The sequence below is a fragment of the Dunckerocampus dactyliophorus genome, chromosome 4, assembly GCF_027744805.1.
Source record: "Dunckerocampus dactyliophorus isolate RoL2022-P2 chromosome 4, RoL_Ddac_1.1, whole genome shotgun sequence".
In the NCBI taxonomy this organism is placed as follows: domain Eukaryota; kingdom Metazoa; phylum Chordata; class Actinopteri; order Syngnathiformes; family Syngnathidae; genus Dunckerocampus; species Dunckerocampus dactyliophorus.
The window spans coordinates 2,317,061-2,340,298 of NC_072822.1; the positions used below are offsets into that span (position 1 = coordinate 2,317,061).

The 23,238-nt window shown below is 44.7% G+C and overlaps 3 protein-coding genes across 6 annotated transcripts in view; 2 read left to right on the plus strand and 1 right to left on the minus strand.

Annotated features, from left to right (window-relative positions):
• LOC129179404 (zinc finger protein 462-like) lies at positions 1–22,490 on the plus strand. The gene is given in 13 exon segments (XM_054772607.1): positions 1–52; positions 1,230–1,416; positions 1,469–1,757; positions 2,819–2,998; positions 10,641–15,494; positions 15,566–15,816; positions 17,231–17,349; positions 17,445–17,561; positions 17,624–17,864; positions 19,169–19,311; positions 19,399–19,622; positions 20,244–21,111; positions 21,815–22,490. Coding segments are annotated over 13 exon segments (7,647 nt in total). The 3' UTR covers positions 21,937–22,490.
• coq2 (coenzyme Q2 4-hydroxybenzoate polyprenyltransferase) lies at positions 1,540–7,144 on the minus strand. 2 transcript variants are annotated; one of them, XR_008569963.1, is made up of 5 exons: positions 6,520–7,144; positions 5,841–6,173; positions 5,462–5,628; positions 1,670–2,944; positions 1,540–1,609 (listed from the first exon to the last, which is right to left on the minus strand). XR_008569963.1 is itself a non-coding variant. In XM_054772702.1 (4 exons), the coding sequence occupies exons 2-4, from the start codon at positions 6,121–6,123 to the stop codon at positions 2,813–2,815; spliced, it is 582 nt and encodes a 193-aa protein (XP_054628677.1). In that variant the 5' UTR covers positions 6,124–6,173; positions 6,520–7,144; the 3' UTR covers positions 1,615–2,812. The 2 variants fall into 2 exon arrangements, 1 of the variants encoding a protein (XP_054628677.1); XM_054772702.1 differs by lacking the exon at positions 1,540–1,609 and having other exon boundaries at positions 1,615–2,944.
• mfsd10 (major facilitator superfamily domain containing 10) overlaps positions 20,974–23,238 on the plus strand; it is a 10,320-nt gene continuing 8,055 nt past the window's right edge. For 2 of the 3 annotated variants that reach the window (XM_054772699.1, XM_054772700.1), the window contains exon 1: positions 22,512–22,676. In XM_054772699.1, the coding sequence (XP_054628674.1) occupies positions 22,527–22,676 (150 nt within the window). In that variant the 5' untranslated portion in view covers positions 22,512–22,526. Of the gene's footprint in view, positions 21,112–22,511; positions 22,677–23,238 lie in introns of those variants that run through there. The other variant, XM_054772701.1, reaches the window with a different exon arrangement.

Genomic DNA, 23,238 nt, shown 5'->3' on the forward strand with positions numbered 1-23,238 from the left:
ATGACAGACCTACCTGGAGCTCTGCTAGCTGGCAGCAACAAACGTGGGATCTGTAAGTGTGATTATTTTTTTAAAGTATTTGTTTTTATTTTAAGTTTTAAAAAGTGCACAAGAGCACTTCTTGAAAACACACACAGAGACAGGCGTAAACAAATCCAGCTCATTAGCATTAAAGCTACAGCCACACAAAATGGCGTGTTCCCAGTAGAGCAGGGGTGTCAAACTCGTGCTATGCAGGGCCGAGACACTGCAGGTTTTCTTTCCAGCCAGTCACTAAAGCAGGTGATTTTAATGATCAACACCTTCAGTTTGAGGGAAGGAGCTCATCAATTAAATCACCTGCTGAAGACACTGGTTGGAGAGAAAACCTGCAGTGTCTCGGCCCTCCATGGCATGAGTCTGACACATGTGCATTAGAGCTTACGAAATGAACTTTTAAAAGTGTGTAAATTCCACCATCAAGGCTAGATTTTGGACAGCACACTAATGTGGACCTTTAACACTCTTAAATTTGTAAAAAAACAAAAACAAAAAAAAAACAACTATAATCTGGGACTTCTAACAATAAAGCTAATGTATGCCTTGGCGAGATATTTTTTTTGCAGAAATAAGACAGTTTGCCCCCTAACATGACTCTATACCTTCTGCTATAATCCTGGTATATAATCATCAAATTGTCACACTGAAGGCTCTGTGGCACAAAAGAGGACGCTCCTAGACGTTTATGTGCGTGTTGGTGAGGTGCTTAATGTGGTCAAAATGTAATAATAGTTCATCTTTAACAGAAGAACTACTTTATGAACTACAGTAACTCCAGTAACTTTGGAATCTTTCTGCCCCCTAGTGGTGGGGGAATCAAACACCTACAGCTTGTATTGCTTGTCATTAGAGGTGGACCTAATATTGATTTATTTCTTAAAAATTGAACAGCGGCTAATTCTGGCACATAATTAAAAATGCGTTTATGAGCGTTGGATCAAATTCAATATGATCTCACTGGCGTGCTGATAATGTTACTGTCTCTGTCCTTTCTTTCCACAGGTTACCAGCAATGATTCCAAAAAGTAACAACAGCCCAAGGTTTCTGTTGGATGCAAACTTCTTCCAGCAGTCTTCTGGCTTGTTGATGTCCAGAGTGTAAATCTACAGAGGAAAAACAGCCATAAATGTCACATTAATGTTAAGCGGGTGAAGGGCGAGGGTGAATGCTGCTCACCTGGCGTGATAAGTGAACCCCCACGGTGGCGAGTACGGCATAGTAAGGGAGGGTCTGCTCCGTGTGGACCCCAGCCACGACGAGGCCCGCCATCATGGCCGCCGCGAAGCCGCTCAGCCAAGGTTTGGTCTGCTCCTGGAACCTTAGCGCGGTTGACTTGACGCCCACCTTGACGTCATCCTCCTTGTCCTAAACAACAGATGGCTTTTAGACCACTTTGGGAGGTTTTCTCAAGACGTGAGATGCTCCGCTCCAGCACCTGATGCGCGTAAATGGTGTCGTAGATCAACGTCCACATCACTCCGGAGAAGTACAGCGGGAGACAGACGGACCAATCACAGCAGCCCTTGACAGCGGACCAGCCGAGCAGCGCCCCCCAGTTGAAGGTGAGACCTGCACGGAAGCAACACATAATAACAACAATAACGACTGCCGATGTGTTCTGCACCATACCGAGCATGAACTGTGGCCAATAGGTGATCCTCTTCATCAGGGGGTAGGTGACGACCAGAGACAAGGAGGCGGCCCCCAGAGCGATGCTGTGATGAGTTGACTTGATTGAAGAACATTAATTAACAAGTTAAAAATCCTATATACAGTCGTCCCTCGTTTATCGCGGTTAATTGGTTCCAGACCGACCGCCATAAGTGAATGAGTGAAAAGTAGGATTCAATATTAATAAACGGAATATTTTTGTAGTTAGAAAGCCTGTTTATGACTTCTGAATACGGGTTTTAACATTATTAGAGCCCTGCAGACCTTAAATAACACCCCAATTGTCATTTTTTCCCTCCCGTTATTCTTTGTTTACACCACATTGCGCAGGCTATGGGATCACTGCAGGGACATATCAGATGGCCGCCGCTCACATAGCAAGCTACCGAGATAACTAGCTAGTCTCTCCAATTTACTTATTCTGAACATAAGAAAGTGTTTCAAACCGAGTGGAGAAGAAGGACAAGGAAGCCAAAACGTACCACTTCCACACAGAATGAGAGGAGAACCTTTCTTTCCACCTGATGGCATGTCATCTCGGCTGTGCTGGCTCAGTAGCCAGTCTCCATGCAGAGTGAAAGGTAATGTAATCTAATGGCATGTCTCATAACACTACATACACACATAGTGATCACAATACTACATATGACTTGTCTTTCAGTATTTTTGGACTAATAACAGGCCATAGTCAAGCACGAAACAGCCATCTGAAAAACCGTGATATAGTGAGGGAGCTGCAATATAGCGAGGAGAGATGACTGTAGTATTTTTCAACAATTTCAAATAAGTGTCAGAGGTGCCACAATAGTGTACTGGAAGCGTGTTGTCCAAAATCTAGCCTTGATGCTGGAATTTAGACAGTTTTAAAGTGTTATATTAAGATGCGTAGCGAAGCCTTTGGAGGCAGGGGAGCAGGCTCATCTGGTATCGTGCAATTTCAAAAGGGAACGTTTTGAGTGCCTTTCTTCTCAAAGGTGGAGACAACAACATTTTTCTCACATTTGGTGCTCATGAACAGACTCTTGGGACACATGTTACGGTTTGAACACCATTCATGGCTCCCTCTCCTTCCAGCCATTGATCAGCACATGACTTGAGTCGCTACAGATACCTGTAATAGTTGAGGCACAGGAGAACGCCGAGAGCGAGAGACAGCTGCCCTCCCAGGAACACCAAAGCCTGCAGGCGAGTAATCTCCCCCGCCGCAATGGGGCGAGTGGCCGTCCGGGTCACCTGTGCAACGATATTTTCATCTTCAAGAAACAAGACAGCTCAGAGCACTGCATGGTAGGGGTGTCACAAGATCTCTCATGATAATTATTAATCAATAAATCACACGGTAAATGATAATGAACTCAAATTTTTGCCGGCCTCTGTATAATGCCATATGTATGTGTGTCTGTGTTCCTCATTGCTCGCCTCCGAAAAGGCAGGAAGAGAGTTAACTCTGGGCATTGGTTCAGCGCCCACACGCTTCATAGAACGGCAAACAGAGTGAGACCTCTTGTCAGCCGTACAGTCGTTTTGTCTCTGTGGCGAAGGTGGGGCCGCTAGCATACACACACAGTAAAAGCGTGAAGCCTCGTGAGGAGCAATGCAAGGTAACATAGTACAAGTTAGGAGGGAAAAAGAACGCCACAGTCCCCATGTGGCAAGATTTATGAGCAAGTTGAGTCCATCAACATGAACGAGCCAGTATGCCGAATTTATTCCAAAGTGGTAGCAACATAAAAGGCAACAAAACGAACTTGCCCACCTTCAAACATAGCCATCTGACCCACTTTCATTCCATCGGAGAAAAAAACGACACAATGAGGTGCAGGGCCTTTGTGAACACTCACTGAGATGTTTGGTCGAGAAAGTAAATACAAACGGAACAGCGCAAAATGGTGTGTGTTTACAGAAAGTCACCGTAAAAGAAATACTGCTCTTGAATACAGTTGAAAGGCCAGCGTTTCAAGAAATGCTGCAAACGTTTGACAGACAGTACAGATTGCCTGTGAGAAAATACATGTCACAAACGGCAATTCTGCAATTTTACAGAGGCAATGATGACATATTAAAGGAAATATTGCATTATTATGATGATTATTATATATTATAAGAGGTTATGTTAGGTTAATTGGAGACTCTAAATTGTCCATAAGTATGAATGTGAGTGTGAATGGTTGTTTGTCTGTATGTGTCCTGCCATTGGCTGGCCACCAGTCCAGGGTGTACCCCGCCTCTCACCCAAAGTCAGCTGGGATAGGCTCCAGCATACCTCCGCGACCCTAATGAGGCTAAGCGGCATAGAAAACGGATGGATGGATGGATATATCATGACAGCGGTCTCAATAAATGTTGACAATAATACCGTTTAGCATCAGTTTGTGGGACAATAAACATTTCAATACACACCTGCATTGTCTTAAAATGAATGTTAAAATCTCATCCCATCTCGTTCACGCGGACCCAATCTCATGCATCATCTCGTCTTGTGAGTTTGGTGTCTCGTGACCGCCCTACTGCGTCGTGTCAAATTACAGTGTGGTATTTTTGTTTAAGACATGCTTGTTAGGACAAGTTACATGAAAGAACATCACGTGGTTACATTTGCACAATTCGTGCAACGTGTCGGAAACGGAGCAGGAAGAAGCGGATCTTATTTAATCCTACCCTTTTCTCCCTGCATATGACTGATCCTTTATTCACACCATATTTTTTACATGTTGAAATTATTGCTCATGTTTAATGAATGAAATGCTATGGTTAATGTCACTGAGCTTTGTATGATCTATGATATCATTGTAGAGTTGTTATTGTTGTTGACTTCAAGATGCATCAAGTCTTTGTGTGTTGTGTCTTTTATTTCCTTATAGTTGAGATGATGTCATCTTCAATATTTGTCCAGTGCCATGATGCGTGTGACAACAAGTACTTTGGTTTCCTCGGGTCCTCCCGTTTTAACTCGATGTCGACTTCGCAGTTCGCACTCCAAGTGCTTCGCATTTTCTCCTGCTTCCCTAAGTCGCGTGTGTTTTTGTTGATGCCGGAGTTCTCTGCCTGGGCAATGCCACCTTGTTTTGGTGTTTTTTTTGGTGGTGAACTTTATTATGATGACGACAGGTGTGGTGTTGTTATTCCTGCCAGACGTTGGAATGCATGTATTAATGTTGTCGACGTCCCTCAGGTTGCAGAAAGTTGGCCACCTGTTGTTCTGGTGAAGCAAAATCATCTCGTTCTGTTACCAGTGGCGTAAGACACGTAATGGGGAGCCCAGTCACAATCACTTTGTTCATGCACACGAATATGCACACATATGTGATCGCTTTCTCTTCCAGCCCATCAATTTGTTTACAAAGTGAAAACAGTATTATTCTTCACTTCCTTTATGTGTTAAGTATTTCAGTTTTGTTCAACCTGTCTTTTACTGTTGGTGGTCAATAGCTTTGAGGTTTGGACGGTTAACTTGTCTTGCTGGTGATCGTATGCAGTCGCAGCTCATTTTTTTCAACAAGTTAGTTGCTCCTGCCAGACAATATTCAAGCCAGTGGTGTCAGCAAACAGATCTGTAACATGGTTGAGATCTGTGCTTGGGAAAAGTGCCAAAATAGTCCAAAACATTTGAATCGGTGCAGAGCTTTTTGTCAATCTGTCCTCACAGGAAGTGACGTCGAAACAAAAGTGCTGACTGGTGTGTTAGACCAGTGACAAATTGGGACGATAATAATTAACGGCTGCATTGTTTAATTTCATTTAAATAGGTACCTTCTGGTCAAAGTCTTTATCCCACATGTCATTGATGGTGCAGCCTGCTCCTCGCATCAGCAAAGCACCTGTCCCAAAGAGAGCCAGCGTTCCCAGGTCCGGAAGGCATCCCGGGTCTGCAGCCAGGGCGATGCTCCATGCGCACGGTAGGTACAAGAGCCAAGTTCCTACAATACGAAAACAAACACAGCTTACTGTAGGTCACTGGCAAAATAAATCACAGTATGCGGCAGTACTGCATCATAATGCTGTTTCTAATATATTGACCCTCTCATTGAGCTAAATAAGCTAACCAAAATACCACTGAGTATGAGCAACATGTTCTTTTGTGTTGAATCCCATGCTATTGCGTGACATAACACAATAACGCAATACACACCTATTGGTTTGTCCAGCCTCATCAAGCGGAGGTATGGCTGGACAGGCGCCGGGGCCGCGTTGACAATCGCAGCAGCCGACACGCTGAATGATCTTCTTCCATGACGCTGTGCTTCACCAACAGACGACCAGATGGATCTCAGGCCAGGGCCAACATTTGAGCGGAGACAGCATCCGGACAGCCATTCTTCCTTGTGGGAGACAGCACCGGAGAGGCAGGCGTGATGCCGGAAGCTCCTCAGAGCTCTAAGCGTGGTCTGGTAGGTCAGTTTGGATGGAAGCATGGTGTCTCTAAGGGGTCATTCTCTGCTTGGCCCCATCAGGCAATGTCAGGCTTGGGCACACAAACACACACAATGACTTTTCATAGAGAATATGCAATGGCAGGCAATTTCTTTGTTCCACGAAGGGGCACTATTTTTTCTACCTTTTCTGTGTGTCGCTTTAACATTGTTATACTATACTATAATAAAGCTTTAAAATCGAGTGATATGCCAGTATAATTACACACTGGAGTACAGCACTTCTGTCCTAAAACTGTCTCAAACGTGACATTTTTGACGTGAAGGTGACAAAAAGTCACGATGGATTAAAGAAGACTAAATAAAGAGTACAACGTAATTAAAAAGGTAATCAGATAAGTAGTGAATAAATAAATGGAGGTCATGCTCATTAATTACCATCGCTCTTTGTGTTATTACCCGCTTCCTGGTTGGGATGGTCCGTCTGTACAAGGTTCCGAAAGAAACAAAGGTCGCGCAACGGAACCAATAATTGTTAGTTTGCAATGCCATTGTGGAACTCTTGTTTGGATATTAGAATAGATTAGTACAAAGAAAATAAAAAATAGGTCGATAAATAATGAATGTAAAATGTCTACGCTCATATTTGGAATATTAAAGCAACCGTTAGATGTGTTTCTTACAGCAGTAACAGATTGAAATACCCCGAAGGCAAAAGGAGTAATCAAAATACATTAAATAAGAATTTAAAAAACCGTTATATTGGTATAATGTGGAATGTGGTTTCAAAAGTCGTAAAAGTGTATATTTCATGTAGCGATACAGTGTAGCCAAATGTACGGTGCCGGGTGCTGTCATTAATTGCGACGGTGGGGACTTTAGTTTACGCAAATTCGGATTGTTTCTGAATCCACTTATCTACAAATGATATCTACAATTTATGCCAACACAGAAAATAACAGTATAGAGACAATGTAGTCCTCAAGTCTATCCCCCCCCAAAAAAAATTATTAAAAGACGTTTTAAAAGCATATATTCCCACTTTTATCATTGAACCCGATGAGCTTAGTGACGAATTATTTGCGCGACGACTTGACTTCCGCTTGTTACCTTCAGTATAAAACTACGATCGCAGTTTTACCTCTGCAGACGGCGGACTGGCTGCGTTTTATTATAAAAGTCCCAACACATTTACCGGAAGTCCAGTTGGTGTACACGAAAGTGACACCGCACTCCCGCGAAAAATGGCGGAAATGTGTTTTGTTTTATCAACATCTGCTCCTCTAAGCGTTGCAATCTGAACCACGACCTGTTGACATTGCTGGGTGAGTGCACTTAATGTGTTTGTGGACCATCTAAGCTGCCTTGTTTTTCACAAGAGTTCAGTCGGTCGTGCTGGTCTAGCTTTCAATTAAAACACTCCCCTCGGTTGGAAGTTGTCGTGTTACACTTTTGTGTTACTTTTGCTGTTGTAGGTGTGCATAGTAGCTTTACACTGAGTATTAAAACGCAGAACAGATCATTGTGTTGCATTTTCTAACAGTGATGCTAGCTGCTAGCGGTGCTATCTGTTGAGTGTATTCATCTTCCCCTGTTATACTCTTTCACATTTACATACACATGCTAGCATATTCTAACTAGCTACACGCCTACTTTAATTAATTGCATGGTTGTGTGACTGCACATCAAGTAGATCCCATAACTAGTTAATGAGATGTACAATGACGGAATTCCACTCGAGGTTATCATGCATGTGTTCCACACATTTATTATGTAATGACAAGAGAGTCTGCCAAGTGTGTCATTTTACAGTAGGCGGTGACAAGCTAAACAAAGGTACCTGACCTAACCGACAGTAGGTAAAATAACCAGAAGTATCAATGCTTTGTATTAAACACAAAAACAGTGTTGCAGAACAGTAATCTACATACCAGCCATCCATTCATCCATCCATTACTATACCTCATTAGGGTCATGGGTGAGTTTTAGCCTATCCCAGCTGATTTTGGGGCGACTGGCGGGTGCTACACCCTGGACTTGCCACCAGTTTATCACAGGGCACATATAGACAATCAGCCATTAACACTCACATTCATGGTTGTGGAATGTGGGAAGAAGCTGGGGTACCTGGAGAAACCCCACGTAAACACAGGGAGAACATGCAAACTCCATACAGAGATGTTCCAATGCAGATTTATAGACTATAAAATGCAACACTTTTGTTTTTGCTGCCATTTTTCATGAGCTGAACTCAAAAGATCTCAGATTTTTTTTCTGTACCTAAGTCAAATATTGGTCACAAATCTGCCTGAGTCTGCGTTAGTGAGCATTCATAATTCATAATCTATCTACCTCACAGGTGTGGCATATCAAGATGCTAATGAGACAGCATGATTATTGCACAGGTGTGCCTTAGGTTGGGCACAATAAAAGGCCATTCCAAAATGTGCAGTTTAACTGTAATGGGGATAATCTGGAGGACTCCGAAAACCCAGTCCGTATCCGCTGTGACCACCATACCAAATACCGTATGCACCGACCCAGAGCATCCCAAACGTCCTCAAACAAACGTGGGTGACATGTGGAGTGATTATGCTGGCCATCAAGTACTGGGATGTTTTCAGCTTCCAGGAATTGTGTACAGGTCCTTCCAACATGGGGCTGTGCATTATCATGCTGGAACATGAGGTGGTGCTTGTGGATGAATGACACAACAGAGCCTAAGGCTCTCTTCACAGTGTCTCTGTGCATTCAAAATACCATCAATACAGTAAAAAGCACCTGTGTTGTGGATGGAGTGGCCCGTGGTGACAACGAGATTATGGATGGGCAGGCGCGGACAACACACCCAGGTGCATTTTACAGTATTGATGGCCTTTTGAAGACAGTGAGCACATTTGGGATGCGCTGGATCGGCGTATGCGGTATGCCCTGCACATGAAACTGCACATTTTGGAGTGGGCCTTTTATTGTGGCCAAGAACTATGAGCGAGCTGTGCCTTATGCGGACCAACGACGTAAGATCCGTATCGGAAACATGATTATTTTGGCACATGAGCGAGACCTACGTCATTTTCTCCACTCCACCAGTTTTTTTTCGACAGAGCTCCTGCGACGTCACATGCCTTGATATTTATTTATTTTTTCCCATTTTATTAACATAAATGGTCAATATTGAGTGGTTATTTTTCTTTAATGACTCTTATTAAGACTTTGCCAGCGTGTAGATCGTCTTTATTCACCAGCCGTGACCTCATGCAGCACATGCGCAGATACACCACAGGCGTATACATCATATCTGGTCACATTAATAACAATATGCATTGCAACAGGAATCAAATATAAATATATATTTGCATATATACTACATTAGAGACATAGCAAACAGGAAAAAACAAATATACATTGATAAATACAAACACAGATACAAAAAACATATAAAACAAGCTGTAGGCACCCCTGCAGCTTTATATACACAGGTTTTCGTGCGATTGATGCAGAGATAATGTGAGAAATGATGAAAAAATGTGAGAAAATGTTATTGGCTGTCTGAGAAATGTGTATAATATGTGTGGTGAGGGGTTTTACAGCCTGAAAACATATAGAATCATTGTAAACAAATAAAGTTGGCTACTTTGTGGATTTTACATATTGCGGGCTATTTTGGGAACCTATCCCCCGCCATAGACGAGGGAACACTGTCCATTCTATTTTTCAATATTGCTACAGTGCACTATTTGTTCGAAATAAGTAATGAATGAATGAATGGAATGAAATGAAATGACCAAATTAATATGAAGCAAAGACCTGCAGTTAGTGGTTGGGTCCGCAACATATCAGAAAAGAGGCAAAAATGACCATCACTGTTTTCCAAAGTCAAAGCTGATGTGTGTGAATATCTTGTTTTGGCTAAATCACAAAGATAATAAGTCTGCTTTCATGGATGACCAAGGAAATGAAAAAATATTCACATTTGAGAGGCTGAAATCAGAGAGAGGATATTTACACATTAACAAAAAAAAAAGTTTAATCGATTACCAAAATAGTTGTTGATTAATTGGGTAATCGATTAACCATTGATTAATTGTTGCAACTCTATTGTCTATATGTGTCCTGCAATTGGCTGGCGACCAGTCCAGGGTGTACCCTACCTCTCGCCCCAAATCAGCTGGGATAGGCTCCAGCATATCCCCGCGACCCTGGTGAGGACAAGCGGCATAGAAAATGGATGGATGGATGGATGGATGGGTTCCAGAGGCGGCCTAAATGTTTTGACATAATCTGTTTATACACTAAAGCCAGGCATCGGCATTTGACTACATTTTATTGATTAGCTATGATAGAAAAATGTTCTGAACTCCTCTTTTAGTGCCAGCGTCCTATTGAGTCGAATAATGCATGGAGGGGTTGATGCAGTTCACCCCCCAATTCCTTAGACCAGGGATTCCCCAACTTTCAGTCGGGATGTTGTCATAGATTGTCAAAACAAGATGCTGAAAGTTCACCTGTAATGTGTGTATTCTCAAATTTCCCGTCTAGGTGTGCCACTGCCATGACCTTGTGTCTGTCTGATGCAAAAGGACATTGACATGATGCACAACCAAGCTGCTACTCAAGAGCACATGAGCCAGTCTTTCCAGTGTAGTCATTGTATACTCAGGTTCAAAACCAAGGTCTTCTTATTCGAACACCTCAACAACGTGCATGGCTACCATTTACAAGAAGCTGCCAGAAGTGCTGGTTTTACTAATAATGCCAAGAGCGACGCCTTGGAAAGCACCCCAGAAGGAAGCCAGCATGGTAGTTTTGAAACCGGTCGCCTGGAGGTTTTGAACATACAGGAGCTTAATCAGGAGGAAAACAGCAATAACTTGGACGAAGAAGTTTTCAAAATCCAAGAGCTCATATCAGCAGACCAGGAGACAGACGCTGAAGAGGCGGATGAGCTTCCTACCTCAAAAACGAAAGACTCGTCGAAGGATTGGAAGACCTACGAGAAGCCATTACAGACCACCTCCATTACCAACTACTTTGTAGTAGGCCCTCAGTCAAATGAGACACCCTCCGAGAAGTCAAGCGATGACGACAAAGGGAGCAGCAGCAGTAGTGACAGCAGCAGTGACTTTAAGGGAGACGCCGCTGCAAACCCCCTCGATATCGCCAACAAAATGACGTTCTTGCAATACGACCACCTTTACGAAGCTGATCTTACACCACCGATAGATCAAGTCAAAGAGCCCACCAATGGGAAAAAGGCAAACAAAAAGACAAATGAAGCAGAGGAGAAGATTCTTCCGGTGCTGGAGAACAAAACCACACTGGAACCGTCGGACAGGAAAGAGCTGTCCTTTGAGGTAAGCGAAGATGACGAAGAAAACGCAGCTGTGAACCCCCGGAGTTACCTTTGCAAGCATTGTAGCCACAAAGATAAGAGCCTAAAACGCATGCATGCTCATTATCACAAAGTCCACCCTTACGTACGATATCGCTCAAACTACATTCAAGATCCCAGCGATCGCAGCGCTACCTTTCGATGCCTCGTCTGTCCGGTTGACTTTTCCAGCGAAGTCGACCTCAAGAAGCATTACAGCGACGCGCACACGGGGGCTCCAGATATTTTCTCGCTGCAGCGCCATCAGCTAGGCCTGCTTTTCAAATGTTTTAGGTGTGCATTTACCGCTGATGCATTGGATACGCTCAAAGAGCACTACAGAGAAATGCATCCAACATACAAGGCCCTGAAATCATTGATGTTCTTCAAATACTTGCCCACCCAATGCCAAGAAGGCCCGCCACAGTTTAAGGAGCGCGATAAGACACCCAGTTCAGCAAAACCGCCACGCTCCTGTCCTGAGATTGGGTCAAATGTCGCCTCGTATCGATGCCACGTCTGTCATTTCAGCCACACGTCTGTTATTGTCATGCATGTCCACTATCAAAAAAATCACCCGGAAGAAGAGGTCACATTTGACAGAATAAAGCAACTTGCTTGTGCAACGTCTCAGTCGGCCAAGAAGATGCCGGAAGATCAAATCTCCGCCAGAGAAGCAGACAAAGTGAAAAGAAAAAGCTCACATTCACTCATGAAGCCGCCTGAAGCCCATTCAGAGGCTCCTCCCACCAAGAAAGTCAAGTCCTCAGAGGACAGAAATGAAGGAAGCGATTCATCGCCTCAACTTAGAACACAACCGACCGAGCACACACAAAAAGCTGTAGAAGGAACCTTGAAGCAACATGCCAAGGCAAAGCTCCAGAAACTCGTAGCAAAGGTTTCGTCAAGAACTACCTCGAAACCCAGTAAACAAATGAAATCCAGCAAGGAAGAACTTAAGCAAGACGGCGACAAACCTGCCACTTCACTTTCACAGTTCAACTCTTACGCTAATGCCCAGGATTTGTTTTACTGCTATAAATGCAACTACGGGAATCCTTCTGTTAAAGGAGTAAAAGCCCATCAAGTCCAAATACATCAAAACATTCACACCAGTAATGAAAGTATAGTCGCTTATACATCTAAAATTCACGATCAGTTAGAAAAATCAAGAGCTCAAACTAAAGATCCGTCTTTTTCCCCTTCGCTGCCGCTTCCTCTCTTGAAGAAAGGAGAGGAAAATATGTTTTTCTGCCACTTCTGCAACTACAGACGACGCGCCATGTGCGAGGTCATCCATCACTACATCAGAAGGCATCCTGGATTCGAGGCCACGACGGAAGAAATCCAGCTGTACACGTCTGCGCTTCTCCAAAAGCTGCAGGTAACACCTCAGGAGGCGACAGAAGCGGCAGAAGTTGGAGAAGCAAGCGAGGAATCTGTTGAGGAACCACACAATAAAACCGCAAAAATCAAAATATCCAAAGACTCTCAGAAGCGCAAGAGCCTTCAGTGCCGCGACTGCATTTACAAGACCCACAGCGCAAGTCTTTTCAGGATCCATGTACAGAAATGCCACCGGGTGAATAACTCAAGCTCGGGGGTTTTAAAAGTTTACCTGAAGCAAGAAAACGTGCAGTCAGGCTATCGGTGCGACTTGTGCTCTTTCGCCCACAAGAAATCAATCATGTTGTATAAACACTATCGTCAAGAACACCCCGAAAGTCGATCCGGCCTGGATTTTATCACTACCAGCTTACAGGACGGCCACAAAGCGTCTTCCGTCAAGAAGAAAAGCCGAATAAAGCGAGAGCTTGACAGCGGGGATGAAACTGATGGTCCTCTGCAAAATGAAACCAAGGCGTATTCATGTCGGGCGTGTTCGTTCAAAGGGACCTCTGTGGCAAGCATCGAAGACCACTACTGTGCCGTCCATCCCTGGTGTGTGAAAGATGACGGTTCGGTCCCGAGCGCCAGCGGCAGAAAGAAGTCAAATGGCAGCAAAAGCGAGGAAGATCGCAAGGAATTTTTTGACTCCTTTGACGACTACCAAATTCCTCTCGACTTTGAAAAGTCGTCCTCTGTGTCTCCCGAACCCGACGTATCACCACCCCCTCCGCATGGTAACGATGCTCCCCGCGGGACAAAAGAAACAAAACCTGCAGCTGGAAGTACTGCCAAACAACCAGATCACATCCGGAAGCGTGTGCATGTCTTCAAGTGTACGTACTGTTCCTACGTGAACACCAAGCGTCAAGGGGTGCTCACTCACTGCCAAATGAGGCACACGGACCTCAAGTCCAGAGCGGAGAGTCTTCACGTGGATGAAAAACATGTGCGCGATTGGGGGGACTGTATGAAAAGAAAAGGACATTGGGACATGCATAAGCCATTTCGGGGCCATATTTGTAAACTCTGCCCGCGAATCCATGCGACCGTGGAGAATCTGAAAAAACACTACGAGAGGGACCACGATGAGGCTCCTCCACCCGACATCGAGGCAGATGTAGGGAAAGCTAAGCAAAAGAAGATCCCGAATAACTCCATTTCCTTATACAAGAATAAAATCACACTATTCAGATGCCAGCAATGCGCCTACACCTGCAGCACTAAGATAGCATTTGGTCGACACATGCGCTTTAAGCACAAAAACGCTGCTCTTCAGGATTGTAGGTACAATTGCGTCCTATGTTCCAATTCCTACTTCAAGAAGAAACGTCTTGGAATCCATTATACTACCAAGCACGGAAAGGATGCCTTCCAAAAATACTTCATACCGCTACATGAGCATGCTCCGGAGCAGCCACCGCAAACATCTGCCGGCAGTCCACAGCCGCCAGAAACGGATACCAACTCGAGCGTTGTTTCCAAATTGAAAAAACTAGTCTTCAGGTGTCCGTGTTGTCCTTATGTCAATTCCCGCTACCATGGAATGTCCATTCACTGCCAAATGCTCCACGCAGACTTTGCAGTCAAGATCGAGGAATTTGTTAAGGATGAAATTTTTATCAAAAGCAGTTACCAGTCGGGGACCAACAACAAAAGAGGCTACTTGTGTAATGTATGCCTGGGAATATATGTATCGCAGAAGAAGCTGAGCATCCACCGTGCGAAAAAACATAGCCCGGATGCACTTCAGACAGCTTCCCACCGTGCTGCTGCTACTGAAAATGAAAAACCTGCATCCAAAGATCAGGATTCTCTGGGTTCGCTATCAGACACTCCAGCACAGAGTGAGAGAGATGCCCAATCGGACGCTCATCGGAAAAAGGCGGCGGATCATCATCGCCCGTACAGGTGCTCACTTTGTCCTTACTCATCGCAGATACGAAAGCGTCTTGCGGGGCATTACACCAAAGAACATGGAAAGGCCGCCTTCCACAAACACTTTGCCCAGCAGTACCTGTATCAACAATCGGAAAAAGCGCAGCCGGCGTCTCCAGAGGACATCGTGACGGAGGAACAGGAAGACGGGGCCCAACAGTCAAACACGGTAGAACCTGAGGGGATGACCTACAAGTGCCGAATATGTGACTATAAAACAGGAGCTCGAAGGTACCTGACGTATCACTACAATAAGACTCACCAACTGGACGCAGTCACCAGATACAAGCTGCTAAAGGAGTACAACAAACGCAGAAGAAGCCCTCCCCCCCAACTGCTTAAAGAGTTGAACGAGAGCTCTGATGACCAGCTGCCGAAAGATTTGGAGGAGCGCTATGACGATAACTGCGAGACGAAAGATTTGGAGGTGCGCTCTGACAATAAATGCAAGAAGTGCCCCGACTTGGCCTTTGACTCACCGCAGATGCTGCTTGCCCACTACAATAGCGTGCACCGCGCCAACAGGCGTTTGGATTTCACTATAATATATCCACTGGGCCGCTCGACAGGCGTTTACAGATGCACCCGCTGCCTCAAACAGATGAATGGAATTAGAAAACTGTGGCACCACCTGGATCTCCACCGGGATAAAATATGGTTGAAGGCCAAAAAGAGGAAGGCACAAGCTTTCTCGGCAAAACCATCACGGGCCAAACAAGTAAGTTTCGATGACATTTTCCTCTTTCGACGTGTTTTTGATCTGTGCCTTTTTTGTTTGTTTGCGAGCAGGATGATCGGCAGGTGTCTGAGACGGCGCAGGAGGTCTCTGAAGGGAACGTATTGCGAGAAGAACACGGCTTGGCTTTGCCCTCCAAACCCGTGGAGGAAGAGCAACAGGACGCGGAATTCGGAAGCGAGACTCACGGATGCGCACATTGCCAGCGAGCGTTCAAGTCGCTGAACGGTTTGCGGACGCACGAGCGTAGCCATGCAACGCTGGCAGCCCTCAAGAAGCTGCCGTCGACACAGTCACAGCTCAGGTACGAAACATTATTTGATTAATCCTATAGTTGCCGTGTGTGTGGTCTAATTAGCGCTCCCGATGGAGCCGGGTCTAAAAATGCTCCAAATCAGTATTAAGTTTAGAAAACTAACTTGTTAAATATACAGTCGTCCCTTGCTACATCACGGTTTGAACAACACGCTCTCACTCTATTGTGTTTTTTCAAAAATTCATTAATAAATGATAGCTGTTTTGTGGTAGAATATTGTAAATATTTTTGGCCTAAATTAAGCATTTTGAAGGAATAAAAATGTCATAATGAACGAAATTACAAATAAGGCATGCAGAAGATGTGACATAGTGTGATATCTGTGACTTGTGTGCGCCTTTAAGGGGTCTGGGAAGTGACGTGTGTGATGTCAGCTAGCTAGAATTGACTGTTTAACTGTTAGCAGCAGCATCTTTGGTTAGCAGTGTACAGAGAGCAGAGACTGGTGTGAGTTGATGCTGACAGCAGTTCCTGTGTGAATGTTCACTGCACATGTCTTCTCTGCTTGTGGGTAAAGCCATTAAGTTCATTGTGAATCCCTCCTTAAAATAAAAACTGTACTTTTTTGCATTCTTGATAACATGCAGCATTTTGTTCGTGAGGCATTGTGATTGCGGCGCTGACGCGCTGTGATCGAGTGTGTGGTCAAGCTTGCCGGTGTGGCGAGCTGTCACTACATCAGTAACGTAGATCTTCGGCATAACAATCACTGTAGCTTGGTTAATACGTAGGTCACATTATGTAAATGGAGCGTTGTTCAGAAGGCCTTATAGGCGGAATAGGTGTGTCCCGTTATGTGCATTCTTAGCTGTCTCTTTTTATCTCTTTTTATATTGACGTCTGTTCACGTCTCACATAAGGATTGTGGATGATCGGCAAAATGTTTTCCTTTTAACCACAAGCAGCGGCGTTAGAGTAGTGTTCTACACTGGTCAGCAGGTGTCAGTAACATTATAACATTGATGAGACAGTCGCCCCCCGCAGGAAGTACACCATCAATGCGAATGTTTGAGTCTACAATATGTCTTATTTATATCTAAGATGTCATATTTTCTCTTATGTCTACAACATTGGGTAATACAAGTGGAAAAGTGAGTACGTGGGTGTTATTTCATGTCTAGAGAGCTCTAATGATCCTAAAAAACATATTTAAAATGTGGTAAACAGGTTTTGTATGCTCTAATTCTAAAAAATATTTGATTTATAACGAAGGAATCCTACCTTGTGGAAATTGACGTATCGCGGTTGAGTCTGGAACCACTTAACCCCAATAAACAAGGGATTATTGTAATGAGCTTTCACATTTTACAAATAACAGCATTTCTCCTTTCTACTGTATTGTATGTGTACAGTTAGTCTGCAATGTCTATTTTTTTTAACCGTTATCCCGACATCCCTACAGCCTCAACAAGTATCTCCTCCACAAGCCTGGGACAATCAGGCCTTTCCAGTGCAGAATCTGCTTCTATCGGACCAATTTGATAGGCCTGTGGAACAACCATTTGCTGAAGAAGCACCTAGGTGAACAACTTCTCATTTAGTTCTGTAGCCTCTTCGTACAACTATAAATATTTAACCGTGTGTGTTCCTCGCTGCACGTCGGATGGAATACCCAGATGTCATCATACAGACCTCTGAAACCGATGACCAAGAGGAGACTCGCAGCACTGAGAGCGATCGTCCACCGTTATGCCATGACCAAGCGCCCAAAAATAATGAAGGGCGTACTAAAGGTAAATTCTCGATAAAGTTAATGTCCTGCTGTCAACCCATGCATGGTGTATCTGTTCTACAGACTGGTACTTGGAGCCCCCGGAGGTGCGGCGTCAGCTGAGCCACCTAAGCCTGATGGCGCAAAACGGAGCCTCGGCCGAAGCCCACATGCATGCCACCAGGGTAACGGACAGCGGCCCCTTTCACTGCGAGTACTGCGGTTTCATTTCCGAGAGCCTGGCCAGCCTGCGGCGACACTACATGAGTCGCCACGGCAGGAAGTTGTTCCGGTGCAAGGACTGCGACTTCTTCACCGGTTTAAGGTCAGTCGGTCGCAGACATTGCAGTTTGGGTCTATTGGTAATATGTATACCTAAATTGTAGGGGTGTCATGACATGAAAACGTGATTACCATGTGCATGTGTAGGAGGTTGGAAATGCTACATGCAGAATTGTAAATGAAACGGGCACCCCAACATCATTTTTAAGAAGTGAACCATACTAACTACTCCTGTCATGATACAGTGGAGAGACTGCTTAGCTTTAGCTATGAATCACTGATTAATAAACAAGCTCAGTCATGAGAAGAACTTTGGATCTCTCTCTGTTGTTTCAGTCACTTTTATTAGCTCCACAGTGCCCACTAGCTTGTGTACCCTTTGCTACTGGTCCACATTCCCCTAGGTCTGGTGCCGCCTGTAACACACGCGTGTCTGCTCCTTAATAAGCTCTTTAATAAGCCAGAAAGCGTCGAGCCTCAAGAAATGCTGCAAATGTTTTATAGACAGTAAGAATTGCTTGTGAGAAAATACATAAAGAGCAATTCTACAGAGTGAAAGATGACACATTAAAGGAAATACTGCACAAATTTAGACAAAAAATACTTTTTCAAAATCATTGGTGAAACTTCACGAAGCATGAAGACCAGGCGCCTTCTTTAAGGAGACTTTGGATGCGAGATCAGCTTGAAGGCAATCCAGCAGGACCCCCAGGCAGTCCAACGAATCCAACCACTCTTTCGGGCTACCCCCCGCAGACTGCCATGCACACACGGGCGCCACATTAGCAGATGATCACACCGCGAGCCTCGATAACTCAACACATCCTGCCAAGTGCCCACCCCAAATGCCACACCAAACCAAAGGTTTTTAAGTCCCACACAGCAGCCATACTTGATTTGGCTTTGTGAAGGGAAAGTGGGCGGGAGACGGTCGCCATAGGCTGGATGCTGCAGTGGTGGCGGAGCTGATTGGTGGATGTGATTGGCGTTATGAAGCAAGTATCTGCATATGCCGATACCATGATTTTTCATGGAAATTGGCTGATACTGATCATTTGGAAGTTCAACATGGCACCCCATGGCAAAGAACTCTGAGGATATGAAAATTCTACATAAAGATGTTTTGGACATATGAGTGTTGCTAATATTACCTGCGGTCGTTAAAGGGGTGGGGCGTCAGCCTGTCAGTGCTCAGACCGGACGCGGCATACTGCATCAAATTGCTCTGCATGGCTGTCCTCTCAGAAGGAAGCCTCTTCTAAATATGAAGCTTTAGCTATCAATACATTTGTGATCTCCAGAAGTGACAATTTTAATAATAAATAATTGTCCTTCTCATTCCAACAGGAAAACCCTGAAGATGCACATGGAGACAGACCATACCACCTTCCAAAAAGAACCTCCTCCCCACGACGGTGTCCGCTGCCCGTTCTGCCTCTACCAGACCAAGAACAAGAACAACATGATCGACCACGTCCTTTTGCATCGTGGTACGTGACCGTCCCAGCTGATTGACATCTCTCAGATCCCCTGCTGGTCTTTTTTTTTTTTTTTTTAATTTCCATGTGCATCCGCAGAGGAACGCGTCGTCCCCATGGAGGTGCGGCGCCCGAAGCTGTCGCGCTACCTTCACGACGTTGTCTTCCGCTGTCACAAGTGCACGTACACAAGCGCCAGCGCCGAGAACCTGCGCTCGCACGTGGCCAAGCACGACGATGTCAAGCCCTACAGGTGCCGCCTGTGCTACTTCGACTGCGTTAAGCTGAGTGCCTTGGAGGCCCACCTGTGTAATAAGCATCAAGTGAGTACTGTGGAAGTGGGGTACATATGCACATTTTTGGATGTTTGCATAATTTTTGCAATTTTTTTCAACAATTTTCTTTCATGTACATAAATACTGTATTGACCTGAATACTCTCAATATGCAACGACACCCCGTTTGCTTGGTCTGTTCTTGGAAAAATATTTTTTAAGACAAAAGTAAGCATGTTTTGAACAGCTGCTAAAAAAAAAAACAAAGAGCACATCAATAAATAAATAAAAATGATGTCATATGCCTTAGCTGCTCTGCTCTTCTTCAATTATCACCATCATCCTCAAATTAGCATCATAACTCCTGAAGACACCCTTTGAGGCATTTTTTCCCCGCCGATCTGTGTGTCACAGCTACATCACTCCAGGTCACTGGTGTGTGAGTGACAGGAAGAAAAGTGTGGCTCACAACAATAGCCTTCTTATAATCGTGCGAATATGAAAGCAGGTGTTGTGAGTCCACTGCATCTGCATTGTATTTATATTGGGGTTTACTATGATATGTTGTGATGTAGCAGCCAACATTATTGTCATGAATTTGTTCGCATTCTTTGGCGTTTCGGCACTTTGAAATCTCACTTTAAGATATTTTGTTGTCTCGTGTGTGCAGGTTGTGAGGAACCATGAGCTCGTGGGTCAGGTGAACTTGGACCAGCTAGAGATGAAGGTCAACAGGAAGACAGATGAGGAGGAGGGGCAGGATGAAGAGGAGGAGGACGAGGAGGAGGAGAGATCCAGTGTGGATCACCAGAACATGGAAACTGAGGATGTTTTTACAGATTTAAAAGAAGAAACACAGGAGAGGGAAGGTAGGAAGCTTGCGGAGGATGTTGTGAGGATGAAGGAAAGCAATTGTGTAGATGCGAAGATGCAGGAGGAGGAGGGGAGAGAGACATTCAGGACAAACGCAGAGGAACCAGAGAACAATTCCGCCCTTCAAAGTGATCACAGAAGCTCATTCAGAACGACAGAACAAGACGAAGAAGGAAAGGAGGATGCGGTGGCGGAGGGGAGCTCCAAGAAACGCCACAAGTTGAAACTAAAGTCCCTCAAGGACAAGACACTGGACATCGAGGCGCAGGTGGAAAAGGACATCCTGCGCCACATCCTGCAGCTGGACGAGGACAGCGACCTCCACAAGCCGCACAGGAAGGTGGCGCAGGAGCGAAGCATTGGCGTGCATCAGATCCTCTTCCAGGATGACGAACCCGGGAGGGACATCAAGCGGGAATTCGACTGTGAGAGCAGTCCTTTGAGGGAAGGCGTGTCCTTGAAAAGCTCCACAGACGATACAGCCAACAAAAGGAAGTTGGGTGACTGTTACGGACACACAGCAGCATCTCATGAAGGATGTCTGAAGGAGGAAAGGAGCCCCATTACACTGAAGGATGGGGAGGGACATGAGGAGGAGAAGAAACGTGTGAAGCTCGAGGAACATCATGAGGAAGAACAAGCAGGAAAGACATCAGTGCTGAAAAGTAAGAAACTAGATGTTTTTGGAGGCCAGAGGTGGCATCGGTACATTGTATTAGGAGGAGAAGTGGAGGGCACATATGCGGGACGGGCTTATCTAGCGAGCGGCGGGTCAGAGGTGGTAGCGTGTCCCATGAGGAATGAGGTTTTTCTCTCATGGTGTAATGAAAAGCTGTAACTTCAAAAACAAGCGTTTAGAGTGCTTCTTCTTAAAGGTGCCGCAAACAAGTGAAGGAGAAAAAAAACTCCATCCATCCATCCATCCATCCATCAGGCTTCTTGGGTCGCGGGTGCAGCAGCTGAAGCATGGAAGCCCAGACTTCCGTCTCCCGGGGCTATCCCGAGGCATTCCCAGGGCAGTTGAGAGACAGTCTTCTCTCCAACGTGTCCTGGGTCTTCCCCGAGGACTCCTACCGGTCGGACGTGCACCGAACACCTCCCCAGGGCGGCATCCTAACCAGATGCCCAAGCCGCCTCATCTGGCTCCTCTCAATGCGGATGACAGTGCTTCTCACCTTATCTCTAAGGGAGAACCCTGCCATCCTACGGAGGAAGCAAGTTTCGGCCGCGTGGACCCGCGATGTTGTCCTTTCGGTCGCTACCATAAGTAGACACTACGGACACATTACTCTTATACGTCATTAAAAGGTCACAAAATCTGGCAGTATTATTAATTTAAAAAATAATAAACACCTCTTTGTGGTGCAGGTGTGTCGGAGGCCGGGGATGTGGCTGTTCCCAAGGAGAAGACATTCCCTTGTGAGTTGTGTGGACGAAACCTCAAAAGTGAATCGGAGCTGGAGCGCCACGCCTCTCGCCACGGAATGTAGAAGCCTTCACGTACACGAACAACGGGCCAGAAACATCGAAACGCTAATTTCAAGACATTTCGGATTTCCTGCCTTTAAAATGACATTTTTTACATTTTAAACATTTTCTAACGGAACATGTTTCTTTTATGTTAAATATTAAGTTTTGTTTAGTAGATTAAATAAAGCTTTAGAAAACAGCCGTTAAATGTCTGACATTTTCATTTAGCTCTCCGTTTTAGGACTTTCATGTGAAGAATAAGTCTACTACTGTACTGTAAAAAAACAAAAACAAAAACAAAAAAAAACGTAATATTTTATTTTTTACCAAAAAAAAAACTGGACCAAACTCCAAAACCCTTAAGTGATATTGTTGCTTTCAAGAACTGTAGGACGTTTGTGCCTTGCTGTTTCGTCTCACACCATGCAAACAATAATAAACTTTTGTTTTGTTTTTTTTACATCGTGATGTCGTTTTCAATAAACTGAATTGTTTTGTTCCATTTCACACATCTATTTTATGTCATTTCGAAGATCAATAAATGCTGCGTTACAGGCATAACTGGAAAATCCGAGCTTTGGGTGGATGCCTTGAATGTCTCATTTCGCCTATGTGTTGTTACGACACCAGTGTGACATCCGAATGTAAACCGACACCGCTTCCTGGTACGGACTTCACTAATAATAATGTCCCGGTGAGAAAAGGATCATCGAAGGATAAGGAAGAAGAAGAGTTTTCCCGTCATTTTTGTGTAAATAATGTAAGTATATCCGCGCTGCTTGCTAGCATGTTTCAATCTGAGCGAGGGGATGCTCAATGACGTTCACTAGTAGGCGGAGGGTGTCGGTATAACTTTGAGGGTCAAATGCATTTTCAAATGTTTTTATATGTAAAAATATTCCATTCAAACAAAACACACGGAGCTAATTAAATCCCTGACCTACTCTAACGTGGACTTTATTCGTTACAGTCATGTATTTACGACATTTGTTTCCTGGTACTGACTGACTATAAACCAGGCTCAGCCAACTGGCGGCCCGCGGATCAGATGAGGCCCGGACATGACGTCAGACGGACATGCGCGTTTATATTAAAACATGGGCAGGTTTTTGTAGGAGGTTACAAAAAATAAAACAGCAGAGTGCTCCTTGCCTGTCATTTAGTGGATCTTTTATTCGCATTTTTGCAGCAGTTTCTGGAAAACTGCAGAGCACTCCTGGTATATCGAGGATACTTGATTAGTGTTTTAGCAGTTGCAGAGTGCTCCTGTAATATAGAGGATCTTTGGCAAGAGTTTTAGCAGGATGTCCCTAAAAACAGCA

Excerpts from the sequence above, each read along its gene's own strand:
- coq2 (XM_054772702.1), bottom strand. The coding sequence starts at position 6,123 with ATGCTTCCATCCAAACTGACCTACCAGACCACGCTTAGAGCTCTGAGG. Across the intron at positions 5,629-5,840 it reads GAGGCTGGACAAACCAATAG|GAACTTGGCTCTTGTACCTA; the intron begins GTGTGTATTGCG and ends TTCGTATTGTAG. Across the intron at positions 2,945-5,461 it reads ATAAAGACTTTGACCAGAAG|GTGACCCGGACGGCCACTCG; the intron begins GTACCTATTTAA and ends ATCGTTGCACAG.